Raw genomic sequence first — 12,989 nt, forward strand, 5'->3', positions numbered from 1 at the left:
AAAATTTACAGTTGGAGCTTTAACTTATTATTTCAGAAACATTCAAAAGCAGAAGGTCTTAGATAAGATAAAGCCTGGTCAATTTCGTTAATTTTTTCTGATAAAATATTAGTAATATTTCAGAAGAAATCTTTTAACCCACATTACAAGCCAAAGAAATAAAAGATTGCAACGCATGACTTCTGTCGTTGAATCTTGATGACTGAGCAAAGTAATAAAGAGATGAGTTTCTTTCATTAAGGGAAGTAAAATTTAGCCATTCGTTTTGGGACATAATGAAACAAAAGTTTTCATTTGATATTTACAGCGCTGAAGAAAGTATACTACATCAAAATTATTACTTTTTTCTTTTTTCCTTTTTCACTTCAATAGCTATAAATAAGTGTTTGTTGATGGCTTTGTCCTAGACCCAGAGAAGATGAAGCTGAGAAATGGCATGTTGATAGGGAAGTTAGCAAAGCTTTCTCCAGATCATCGGGCATGCATCGTTGAACCAATGACATGACATAGCTTAAGAAAGTGCTATCACAGGGCAGAGTGATAGGTCCATTGGATGGAAGTCCGAATTCCTCTTCAGACATCCTTAAGAGCTCTATGAAAACATTATTGCTGAGATATTCCAGTGGAACTGAGAACCTTTTTTCATCGGTGGTGTAGACCACAAAATGGCCTTTGTTGGCAATAGACGAGTTCTGTTCAGCAGCACTTCTTGGGAAGGAAATTCGCATCCGCTTCATTGCAGCCATTTTCTGCCACTTTCTGGCTAATTGAATGAGCCTTTTTGAGTTGATCATGATGGAAAAATGAAGATGATTGAACAAATTGGTAACAGAAGCTTTAGAGATGAGATTCTTGGTAAGAAGATATTGTGATGTGGTGGTGCAGAAGCAATGGGAGTTTGGTTATATATATATTGGGTTGATGGGACCTATGGCCATGTGATCATCGAAGCAAAGAGATCGTCGGACTTGTGATTGTCTTCTTCAGGGTAGGCCATTGTCACTAGTTACTTAAATCAGCAATTGTCTTCTTCTGCCAGGGTTGTGCATGGACAGTATTAGCCAACTTAATAGTTATAATCTAGAAATGAATCAGCTCTTGATTTTTACAAAAGAATCTTATCAATTTTATAATCCAAGTAGGTTTGTCTCAGGACCACTTTGTTAGTTGTTAACTAAATCTTTTCAATTTTATAATCCAGGTAATTTTGTCTTAGGATCAGTAATTAGTTTGCTGTTAACCAAGTCTGGAGCCGTCTCAAGCATGTTCAAAGATTTACTAGTTATAATGCAGTTTTAAGGCACCAAGATCCAACCGGATTGCATGACTTATAAAATTTTGCCTTTTTCTGAAATCAGTATTGTTAAGTCCATTACTTATAGAGTTGGCATCTTATGACAAGTCTAGTTAAATTGAAAATTTTTTTTATTGCATATCTTGTAATAGAGAATAATTTATTAATTCCCTAAATTTAGTGATATTGTAATTTATTAGGAATATTTGTTTTGTAATTTAATTAGATGTCTAACTTAGTAAGTCAATTAATGATGAGATTTTATAATTGGCGCATAAGATCTATTTAGAGTAAGAAGTTGGTTCAAACAGGAAATTCATTAAATGCTTCTTGGGAGACAAGTAAGGCAAGAAGATCATATTTATTCCTATTAAGATTCATAGGAATTATAAGAGGAAATAAATTTTTATTTGGAAAGAATCCAATTCTTTTAAGACTTGCTATTTTTGTGAAACCCTAGTGCCTATATAAAGAGAGGTATTTCACAATTGAAAACACACAGAGCATAAAGCGGAGAAGCAAAATTCAGCCTCCTCCCTAAAGAATCCGGATTTGGTGCATAATTTTGTATTGATTTATTTACTTATTTTCTTTTCATCTTTGTGGAGAGTCTATGTGGATCTTAGATCACTAGACATTGAAGAACTGAAGAATTGAAGAATTGAAGAATTGCTATTGATCACTTTACGAAGTGCCTTGAGGTTCGTGGATCAAGAAGGGTAGCAATTATTCAAGAGAAACAGATTCAGTCTAAGGTTGAGTAAACTATATGGTGATAAACTGTAAGTGAGAGTCTTAAATTTGGTAAATCCATAAGTTGTAACATCTCAACTTAGTGAATTACTTTTCATCTGGGTATGACCTCGTGGATGTAGGATTGATTAATCCAAACCACGTAAAAATCTCCGTGTCATTTAATTTATGCAATTTATTGTGTTTTTGGAAAATTAATATTTTTTATGCGGATGAACAGCAATCGTGAACAGTGCTAGTGAATAGTAACTGTGAACAGTAACTGTAACCATAACGGTGAACAATGTTTCCGAAAATTAATTAAGTTGTTAATTCTAGGTTTTTAATTGCCTACATCTATTTGTAATAGATCTAAATTCTTTTGAAGTATTTCTCCATCAAATATTTAAACAGGCACAACACAAAACTAAATTGTCAAAACCAAAATACAACGGCATAAAATTTGGAAAATAACTTCAATCTTAATTAGTTAAGTTGGGCTCGAGCTATTACAATTGGTATTAGAACCGACTTGCAATCCAATGTGTGAATAGATTTGTTAATGACATGATTTCGTTCCACTCTATTTTTGATGACCCTCAGAGGTCATCAAGGAAGAGAAGTATATAATATTCCATATTGCTAGCTAGTGAGTCCCCAAAGTAGTTTATAATCCATGGGCTCTCCTAACTAAATAGACGTGTTTTGGGTTGTAAAGCTCAATAACAAAACCGTAGCAGTTGTGTGCCAAGAGCGGACAATATCTAAAAATAAAAGACCTCCCTATAATTTTTTTTCAAAAAACTAACTGTAATTGATTTCAGGAAACTCTTCAAAATGGCAAGCAGATGGGGAAATTTTTCCATCATCAAAAAAAGAGAAATTCACTACCTAAAAATGAAGCGGCTAATGTTGATAGTACAATATTACTTGCTCATAAGGGACATTTTGTTGTTTATATAACTGATCACAAGAGATTCTTAAGGCTTGCTTGGAATTGAGGCTGGCCAGTTATACCTTAAAAGATACAATACTAAAGTATTTCGTAAGTACTAACTGCTGTAACTTAAAAACTAAGTTGATTTGATTTTACATTTGTATGATGAAAAACTTATTATATCTTTATTAATTTTGTCAAAATTATTATTTAAAAATTATATTTAGTACATAATATTAACTTTCATTTCATACTTATAATTTTTGTCTACATCAATTGTAACTTAAAAGTTATAGCACCTCAATCCCTGGAGTATCTACATAAAATGATTTTCATTTTTTAGAGAACTGTTGAGTTGTCGGAGGATGAGTTTACATGGAGTTTGATGGGCCTATCACATTGCCATGTGATGCATCCTTCGTGGAGTATGCAATTTTGTTTCTTGAACGTGGTGTAACTAAAGATGTAGAAAGAGCTTTGCAAATGTCTGATGTCACCAGTTGCTGCCCATCACAATCACTTTTTCGCGAAAGAGCAATCAAAGCAGCCAGGACTTGTTTGCGGTCATTAAATGAATTGGACTTCTTTGTGAATGATCACTAGGTATAAGCAAAATATATGTGATGAAGAAACTAGGTTTTGTTGTATTCCATAATCAGCTTTGTTTTGATCAGACGGTAAACTATAAAACATGTTTGTTGTATACCATGCATTACTTTCCCTGCTTTTAGATGATGCTATGTATATAAGCCCACATGTGGTATTATTCATCTCCTTTATTTGCCGGAACAAACTTTCTGGTATGAAACATTAAAATTATTTGAAAGCAATAATGTTTCTTTCATTTTTTTTTTTTTATCAAATCAGATATTGGAACCTCAGGCTAGATTAATACAGAGAAATCCTGTGTCAGGCAGATCTCAAGCATCTTGGGTCAAGTGTCTTTGGTTACTCTGTTCATAAGAGTCCAGATCCAAAAGTTATTAATGCATGGAAGTTCAATCTACAAATGCACATGGTTGAATTTTAAGTAGCTCTAAAAATTGTAAGCCACGAACAATTTTGGACCCACTTGGTAGGAAGAAATCAAATTGTTGCCCTGCGATGGTCCACAATTGTGTTGAGTTTCAAACATAGCAAACAATGTCAAACCGTCTATATAACGGCGGACCATTGTAAGCGCAATGCAATGAAACCACCAGCTGGAGGTTTTTCCAAGGGGCCAATAAGTAAATAAATTTGTCTTTTGGATAAAAGAAAGTGCAATTTTCGTCTGAAAGCTGCCACCAGAATCCTTTTTCCCTAACAATATACGCCCTCTGGAATTTCCAAGTGTTTGAATCTCCCAAGTAATAAGAAAACGACCTAGTGACTTGATAAATTGAAGTGGCTCCGTACTTTTACGAGAACAAACCCCCTCGACTAAAAGGAACAAGAGTACGGTTGCGCACATTTCTATGCCTTGCTTGAAAACAAACTGAAAGCTGAAGAATTTATAATTCTAGTTTAATCAAAATGGTTCCAAAAAGTCATGCATTAATTATCATTTTCCTATTATTATTTCAAGTAACTAACTGAATCATTCATGTTTCATGTGAAATAACTCCAACATAAAGAATACATTTGATTTTAGCCGGAACTTCACAGTCTATTTCGCTTACGTATTGTACAATTTTCATTAATTACCTTTCTGCATCGTTTCTTGAGGAGAATCCTCTGTTCTTTAATTACTTCAAAAGACTCCATTATTTTTTTTTTCCCTCTCTTTTAACTGTTTCAAAATTTTACCGATCATACTTCTCATTACTTTTCAGAAAAGAAAAAAGTAAGAAGAAATCTTGTGGCAAGCCTTACAAGAAAAAGTACTAATGCAAAGGTATGAGGATAGTTTCTGTCACTGAATTTTAAATATAGATATGGATTTGTACCATCCATGCAAGTCCGGTTAAGCCATTCATTTGGGGACAGAATGTATGAAACCAAAGTTTTCATTTGATATTTACAGAACAATAGCAAGTATCCTACATCAAAATTGTAAAATGTGTACAACACTAATAGCCATAAATAACTGTATGTCGATGCCGATGTCCTACACCAAGAGAAGATGAAGCCGACAAGCGACAAGTTGATAGAGAAGTTAGCAAAGCTTTCACTAGATCCTCAGGAATGCATCCTTTAACCAACGACATGACATATTTGAAAAATGTACTATCACAAGGCAGTGTGATAGGTCCATCGGATGGAAGTCCAAATTCCTCTTCAGACATTCTTAGTAGCTCTATGAACACACTTCTGCTGGGATATTCCAGTGGAACTGTGAATCTAGTGTTATCGGTCGTGTAAACGACAAAATGACCTTTATTGGCAACAGATGACTTCTGTGTAGCGACACTTCTTGGGAAGGAAATTCTCTTCCGTTTCGTTGCAACTATTTTCTGCCACTTCCTGGCTAATTGAACGAGCCTTTTTGAGTTGATCATAATTGACCAATATGTGAAAAGTTGAACTAGAAGCTCTAGAGATGAGATTTCTTGGTAAGATGATATTGTAATGTGGTGCTGAAGCAAGGGGACTTCGGTCATATATTTATAGATGAGGAAAGACAGCGGCATGTGAATATGTTGCTGTTGGGTTGATGGGATCTATGGCCATGTGATGATCGAAACTAGGAGGTCGTTAGACTTTAGTTTCAGATAAGAATCAATTATCTTCTTCTGCCAGTTCTAAGCAAGGACAGTATTGCCCTACTCAATACTCAAAGATTCATATGATATTAAGTTAAAATCAAGTCTGTTCGCTTAATTCAGAAAATAAAACAAGCTACCCGACTTAGTAGCCGTCTCAGGCATGTTCAAAGATTAGGTGTTCTTCCAAAAGATTTGGTATAATGCATTTTTCAGAAATAGGCATCCAATCTGACTGCATGAATCATATATCTGTTTATGTCATTTTGTGACAACAAACTTTCTGGATCTAAATGTGTAAACGTGAAAGATAAAAGGTAGAAGCTTTACAGCAAAACTATGAGAAATTGTGCATAAATGGGTTAATTTCGGATGACTCCTCAAGAAATGACAATCCTTTAAAATACCCTTAAAATATTGCAAACCTCAACTAATCCCCTATTTTTGTTAAGAAGACAAAACATTTTTCATCAACTCACCTCTATTTTTCCACAGCGTAATTTAAGGATTTCAATAGTTGGGGAGTATTTAAATATTGTCATTTCCCGAGAGAGTAATTGGAAATTACCCTTCCTAAATTCGAAGACAGGTGCATGCATACAAGCAATGCAGTTTGCAGGAAAAAGCAAAACTCAAATGGAAAAAGTAAATTTGTATACGACAAAGTTAACGACAGAGTATTGTATGTTATGGCTGCCATCAGGATCTTTCTTTCCCGCCAGATACGCCTAATGGAAAGTCTAATGAAAGAAAAAAAGTAACAAGAAAACTACCCCGTGCCTAATGGTATGATACACTGAAGTAGCAATGTGCTCTAACATGAACAAACCCCTTGAATACAACTACAAGAACTGAAAACATTTAAACTTAGAGCATGAGGACTAAAAGAAACGTTACGTAGATTCCCATACCGTGCTTGAAAAAAACCTGGAGGTCAACAACTCTAGTTTATTCAAAATAGCTTTCATGCAGATATTCTTGTGGAGAATACTCTGCTTCATTAATACCAAAGTCTCCATTTAATGTAGTTTTGTACCTGAATCATTGTAAAGTTTATTGCTGACGCATGGAGAAAATTTTCAGGGGAGTATAGGATCCTTCAACTCTCATTACAGAAACATTCAAAAGCTGAAGGACTTATATTGGATAACGATCAGCTGATATTGGGGTGACTAATTGTTATTTTCAGAATAAATCTTGTACCAAGCATACAGGTCAAATAGCTAAAATTGCAAGATTAATGACTTCTGTCTTCTGTTAGTAACTCTTGGTGACTGATTAATATATAGCAAGGTGAATTTCTACCGCTGATCAAGTAAAATTATACCATTCATTCGGCACAAAAATTGTTGAACAAAAGATTTCATTTTAAATTACAGAACTCAAGACAGTATTTTACATCAAAACTGTTACATGTATGCACCAAGCTTAGAGTTGATTTCTTCAATAGCCATAAATAAGATTTTGTTGATGGCTTTGTCCTAGACAATTGGAAGATGAAGCTGAGAAATGGCATGTTGATAGAGAAGTAACCAAAGCTTTCTCTAAATCCTCAGGCATGTGATCTTTAACCAGTGACATGACATACTTTAAGAAAATACTGTCACAAGGCAGTGTGATAGGTCCATCGGATGGAAGTCCGAATTCCTCTTCAGACATTCTTAGAAGCTCTATGAAGATATTTTTGCTGAGATATTCCAGTGGCACTGCAAACCTTATTTCATCAGCAGTGTACACAACGAAATGGCCTTTATTGGCAAGCGATAATGAGTTCTCTACAGCACCAGTCCTCGGGAAGGAAATTCTCCGCCGCTTCATTGCAGCCATTTTCTGCCACTTCCTTACTAATCGATTGAGTTTCTGTGAGTTGATCATGATTTAAGAAAGGAATAATTTTTAAAAGACTTAAAATAGAAGGTCTAGCAATGAGATTCGTCCTTAAGAAGATTTGTGTGGTGGAGAAGTAATGGGAGTATAGGCATATATATATTGGTGATCAAGAAGAAAAACAGCATCATAAGCCCTTGTTTCTGTGTGTTTGGTTGATGGAATCTATGCCCATGTGATCATCGATGCAAGAAGATCATTGGACTTGTCATTGTGTTAGTTCTGATATGAATAAAATTCCCATTGTAGGCCATTGTCACTTGTTAGTTATTTGAGCAACTGTCTTCTTCTGCCAGTCTTGTGCATAGTCAGTTTGATTCTAGTTAACATCAAGTTTGTTTTGAGTAACCAAGAAATAAACTACAAGGTTAACTAACTAAACAAGGTTGTTAAAAGTCCAAATCAGTTCTTGTTAATTTTCTACAAAGAATCTTTTGAATTTTATATTCCAAGTGACTTTGTCTCGTTATCACTTTGTTAAATAACAAAGTCTGGTAGCCGTTTTCGTCATGTTCAAAGATTTCTTATCCTTCCGAAAGATTTGATATGTTGTGAGCAGCATGAATTATAACTGTCTGTCTTTTTGTGCGACCAAACCACTCTCTCTGGATCAAACTTTGTAAACTAAGAAAGATAAAAATGATACGAGAAATAAGACAACAAAAACTGTGAGAGCATCACAATCTTCCCATAACATGGAAGACCGGAGGAATTCATGCATAAACCCTGAAGAAAGGTTTACATTCATTCGATCACGGCAACATGGGAAACTCATTGATCATAAATAATTATATGAAACAGTATAAGAATGGACAATATCTTCAACCAAAATCTTCAAAAACACCATGAATCATGAACCTGAGGTGGAGCAACTGATATAAAAAAGAAAAATTTGAAAACATAGAAACAGAATTTCGAGATGTGATTCAAAACAGATGTTTCCATTACCTATAACGAAGTAAATCATCACCTACCGACACTATTTCATCGTAGGAAGTTCTCTGTAATTATCTTTAAAGGATTATCATAAGTGATTCTTTCTATCATTAAGAAGATATTTTGTAGCAAGACTATGAAATTCGAAGTTTTTCGGTGGCTGCCTCTCAAAAGTTTTCCATCATAGGCAGTGACAATGTTGCAAGAAAAATGTGTTCACTTATTCTAGCAGTAAAGTTTTTATTCCAAAAAATTACAAATATACATATGCATCTTATGTAGCAGTTGAAAACTTGAAAACAAGTAGTAGTGTTAATTGTTACCAAATCGAGGAATTTATTCAGCAGCCCTAGCAATTGCTTGGCGGCCTGATTTTCCTTAATGACTAGAATTTGACATGTGGCGGATTGTTACTGAATTGATTGCTGCTATCTCTACAAACCAAGCTACCCCTATTTCAATGATGAGATTATATAGTCGATGAAGACTGCCTCGCATGACAATCTCATGCGCCCATCACATCTTAGTTATTAATCATATATATAATTGTTAGTTATTATTATTTGTTAGTTTTGATTAATTGAATTATTTTATTGAATAAGAAATTAATTAGAGATTATAGATAAAAAGGGCATGAAGAAGTTTAATTTAGGAAGCAATGAAGATTAAATTGGAAATCAATTATTGGAACACAAGAATTAATGGATGCCATGGCCAACAAGAATTTAAAGACCAAAATCGGAAGTTAATTTCCTAAAATAATGAACGGTGGACATGCATTTAGAAAATAAAGATTCGGTTATGGCAATTGCACGTGCATGGCATTGTATTATGAAAAGCAATTTAAAGGAACCCGTGAGTTAGCATTACAAGTGGAAGGAAATTTATGGCTTATGGTGTTGATAAGTAATGGTAGCATTAATTAGGAAGCTTGATTTTAGAATTGGAAAAGGATTGGAATTAGAATCCAAATTGAATTCAGCCAATAAAGCGTATGGGATTCGGTTTTAACTTATGGTCATAGGGCATTATTATATAAGGCTAATAAATTAGGTAATTGAGGGGGAGGCGGCATTCGGTAGAGATAGGAGCAGTAGAAGCAGTCCAATTTTCCCATGGCTGACTTTATTTTGTTTGTTGCTCTCAATTTAAGTATGTTTAGCTAATTGTTTTATATTAAGGTTAAGGATGAAACTCTATTCAATGAAATAATTATTGTTTTATTTAATTAATTCCCTACATATGTTATTTAATGTTTATGGTTCTTGTTTCACATATTTAGTTGAATATAATCTTTTCATCAATTTTGTCATGTATTATTGATTGTTAGGATTAATATTTGACTAAACCTATACTGTGATTTATAAAGTTTATAAGTGATTATCTTCGATTCTATGTCTTTCATTTAATTGTTTACACAAAATGCTTTAGAAAACTTTGACTTTTTGTTATACAATATTATTTGTATGAGATACTTAGATATCATACTGTTAAGCAAAAAATGAACTTACACAAGATTAATTTTAATTTAGGCTTATTTGTTATATTCATGAGATGACATAAACTGATTTCGAGTTGTCACTCTAAAATTAGGGATTAATTGATAATTATATAATTATTAATTAAATAGTGGTGGATTCTGAAACCTTAGTAACATTTGTCTTATTGGATTCTCCTTTGATTTAATTGTTTTCTTAGTTTAATTTCTCTTAAAATTCAATTTGCAAAACTAGGTTAGGATTAATATTAATTTTAGATTTAAATTAAAAATTTCAATTTAAAGCAATATATCTATGTGAGTTTGACCTCGTTATCACTATACTATTCTATTTCCAGATTTGTGTGCTTGTGAGTATGACTACGGTCCCGGAATTCTATGACTGATTTTTAAAAAATTTCTACGTAAAAGACTGCTTGCCACCCGGACATAGCACCCTTAAAGAATTAATTAACCGATTTTAAAACTATTAAGCACCATAAATAATACTACTGAACAAGAGTGAACCCATTTTAAAAATATTAAGCACCATGAACAATACAGTAAACTGAACAAGAGTGAATCATGAATGTCAACAACAAAGAATTCAATAAAAGTCTCAAGGTTTGTCATTATTCGAAAAGACCAAGCCCTAAAGGGCAAGCCGCCTAACCATTAAGATTTCTGCAGACACAAGCATGACCAGAACAAGAATTTACTTGATAAATTAGTTTAGGTCAAAAGGTTTGACACATGTGCTTTCTTTTGTCTAGACTTCAATGCTAAGGAATTGCTCTTGTTCCGTTATAATAGTCGCATCAGGACAGAATTAAAAATGAAAGACACATCAGATTAATTAAATTATGGCAAATTTAAAAGTTTTGTGAAAATGACAACTTTCTTTAATTTGCCAGAGTGAACTCTTATAATCGTGTTATGCAAACAATTACCCTCTGCTAAGCTATTGATTTGCTTTGTCATATCAGAGATTGTTTTATGATAAAAGGGTTTATCTGCTGCATGTCTTGGATGTCCTTGAGGAAGAGTAGCAGTAGGTGCGTGGAAACTACACTATTCTTACTTCGTTTAATTCTGCTTCATTTCAAAAAGCTACAATTTACAGTGAAAACATCTTTTGAATTATCAAAAGATTGGTCGTGCATACACAATACATATATATATATATAGAGTTCACTCAGTACCCAGAAACAACTGCATGTTGGCCGGTGTATCCTTGACGGAAAGTATCAGGGAACGAGCAGCGACTGGTAGTAATGGTATTTAAGAAAGCTTTCTGTACACCTTCAGAATCGATGCCTCGTTGGATGAATGAAACTACTAAATCCATGAAAACTGCATCACACGGTAAGGTAATAGGCCCATCGCTTTTTAGTCCATACTCCTCTTCAGACAACTTCAAGAGCTCAAGGAAGATACTGCTGTTGAGATATGTCAAAGGAAGAACATAACGTCTTTGATCAGTTGTGTAGATAACAAAATGGCCTTTCTCAGCCACTGATGATGAGGACTTATTGTGACTACCCAAATGATAATCTGTGCTGTTGGTTCTTGGTAAAGAAATTCTTTCCCTCCCCATTGAAGCGATCATTTGCGACTTCCTTGCAAGTTTGATGAGCCTCTTGGAGCTGATCATGATGCCCGTATACGTATGGATATTTTACTTTGAGCAGGAAGATAGAAGTTATATGAATCTTTAAAGTATCACTACTATTTGCTTTGATCTAGAAGCAATAGAAATGGCTAGTTTAGTTATATAGGCAAAATAATTGAAGTAACTTCTCAAAAAAAAAAAAAAAAAAATTGAAGTTAAAGACAAACCCCCTACCTCGTGAGTTTCGATGCAAAACATCTAGTTAGTTATTTGCATATTGGCAACTTACAAGTCATAAAGCTGCAAATCCTTAATTTATTTAGAAAAATAGATATAAACTAAAGATAGTCGTCATATATACTTTTGAATTGTACGGGAGTTACAATTTATCGAACAAGTGCTTTCGTTATGCGGCCGTGGCTTTCGATGCAAAGCTTTTGTGCTTACTCGCATAAAAGAATATATGAATCACCCCATAGTTAGTTTAGATCTTAACTGCTCCCAAAGTTTCTGTTAAGTTGGTTAGGTAATTTAAAATTGATATTTCTCAATGAAAACAAAAGAGGTACGTAGTTTAGCTCAGCCCTCTCATAATTGGATGTAGTTACCTTTGAATCTTCTTGTCCCTTCTAACAGTTATGTGCTTCATCATAGTGAATTCTTTTATTTTATCAAGAACAATGAACTGACACCTATTTAACAATGACAAATACAAATAAGTACGAATAGGATGGCTACGATGTCTGAATTTTGGAATTTCTAATTTCCTTAAAACTTTTTTAGAGAAATCGGTTATAATGGGAACTAGCTCATAGAAAAATAATGTGTATATAATGATAATAATAATAATTATTATTATTATATTAATTCATAGATTAGCCAGAGATAAGCGTACAGGATGTATCACTCATGAAGGAGTTGAGTTTAATATCATTGGAAGTTTATGAACCTATATAACTTAGGTTACGTTTGGGGTAGTTGTGCTGCCACGGCGCAGCTGTTCAAACACAAGTTTACACTTTAAAGTTAACTCATAGGTTGAAGCGGTACAATTTATTACTTGCTTGTTATGATTTCTTGTTATTCTTTAGTTTTCATTTCTTTATAAGTTGAATATTTCTTGAATTTGATTAGTTATTCAGTTGACTCCATCTAACAAAAGAGCAATGACAAGCATCTCAACATCTAAATTCTAGTTAAAGTCTTAATTGATGTGGCATCCATCCATTGGATGATGAATAATAATTTTACAAGTTATGAAATTCATCATTTAATAAATGAGTGACACGTGACATTAGAACTCAAGGTAGAACTAAAATGTTAGGAATATATTCTACCATTACTGCTAAAAAAAAGTTGAGTTTTAAGCAGCCTCAAAAATCCTTAAAACGCCCATTTAACAATTACAACTTTGTTAAGTAGTGAAATTA

The 12,989-nt window shown here is 33.6% G+C and overlaps 4 protein-coding genes across 4 annotated transcripts; all 4 read right to left on the reverse strand.

The window, feature by feature from the left end:
- Window positions 1-360: 360 nt before the first annotated feature.
- Window positions 361-856, reverse strand: LOC18034126 (auxin-responsive protein SAUR64). Its single transcript, XM_006422441.2, has one exon. It carries the CDS (start codon window positions 792-794, stop codon window positions 366-368), a length of 429 nt encoding a protein of 142 aa, XP_006422504.1. The 5' UTR covers window positions 795-856; the 3' UTR covers window positions 361-365.
- A 4,158-nt stretch (window positions 857-5,014) lies between these two features.
- LOC18035238 (auxin-responsive protein SAUR68) lies at window positions 5,015-5,443 on the reverse strand. Its single transcript, XM_006422443.1, has one exon. The coding sequence runs from the start codon at window positions 5,441-5,443 to the stop codon at window positions 5,015-5,017; it is 429 nt and encodes a 142-aa protein (XP_006422506.1).
- Window positions 5,444-7,069: 1,626 nt separating this feature from the next.
- On the reverse strand, window positions 7,070-7,770 carry LOC18033788 (auxin-responsive protein SAUR68). The gene has a single exon (XM_006422444.2). It carries the CDS (start codon window positions 7,520-7,522, stop codon window positions 7,091-7,093), a length of 432 nt encoding a protein of 143 aa, XP_006422507.1. The 5' UTR covers window positions 7,523-7,770; the 3' UTR covers window positions 7,070-7,090.
- A 3,372-nt stretch (window positions 7,771-11,142) lies between these two features.
- LOC18035453 (auxin-responsive protein SAUR68) lies at window positions 11,143-11,601 on the reverse strand. The gene has a single exon (XM_006422445.1). The coding sequence runs from the start codon at window positions 11,599-11,601 to the stop codon at window positions 11,143-11,145; it is 459 nt and encodes a 152-aa protein (XP_006422508.1).
- Window positions 11,602-12,989: the final 1,388 nt, after the last annotated feature.

Source organism: Citrus clementina, unplaced genomic scaffold (genome assembly GCF_000493195.1).
Source record: "Citrus clementina cultivar Clemenules unplaced genomic scaffold, Citrus_clementina_v1.0 scaffold_8, whole genome shotgun sequence".
NCBI lineage: Eukaryota > Viridiplantae > Streptophyta > Magnoliopsida > Sapindales > Rutaceae > Citrus > Citrus x clementina.

Coding starts and splice junctions, on each gene's coding strand:
- LOC18034126 (XM_006422441.2), bottom strand. CDS start 794: ATGATCAACTCAAAAAGGCTCATTCAATTAGCCAGAAAGTGGCAGAAA.
- LOC18035238 (XM_006422443.1), bottom strand. CDS start 5,443: ATGATCAACTCAAAAAGGCTCGTTCAATTAGCCAGGAAGTGGCAGAAA.
- LOC18033788 (XM_006422444.2), bottom strand. CDS start 7,522: ATGATCAACTCACAGAAACTCAATCGATTAGTAAGGAAGTGGCAGAAA.
- LOC18035453 (XM_006422445.1), bottom strand. CDS start 11,601: ATGATCAGCTCCAAGAGGCTCATCAAACTTGCAAGGAAGTCGCAAATG.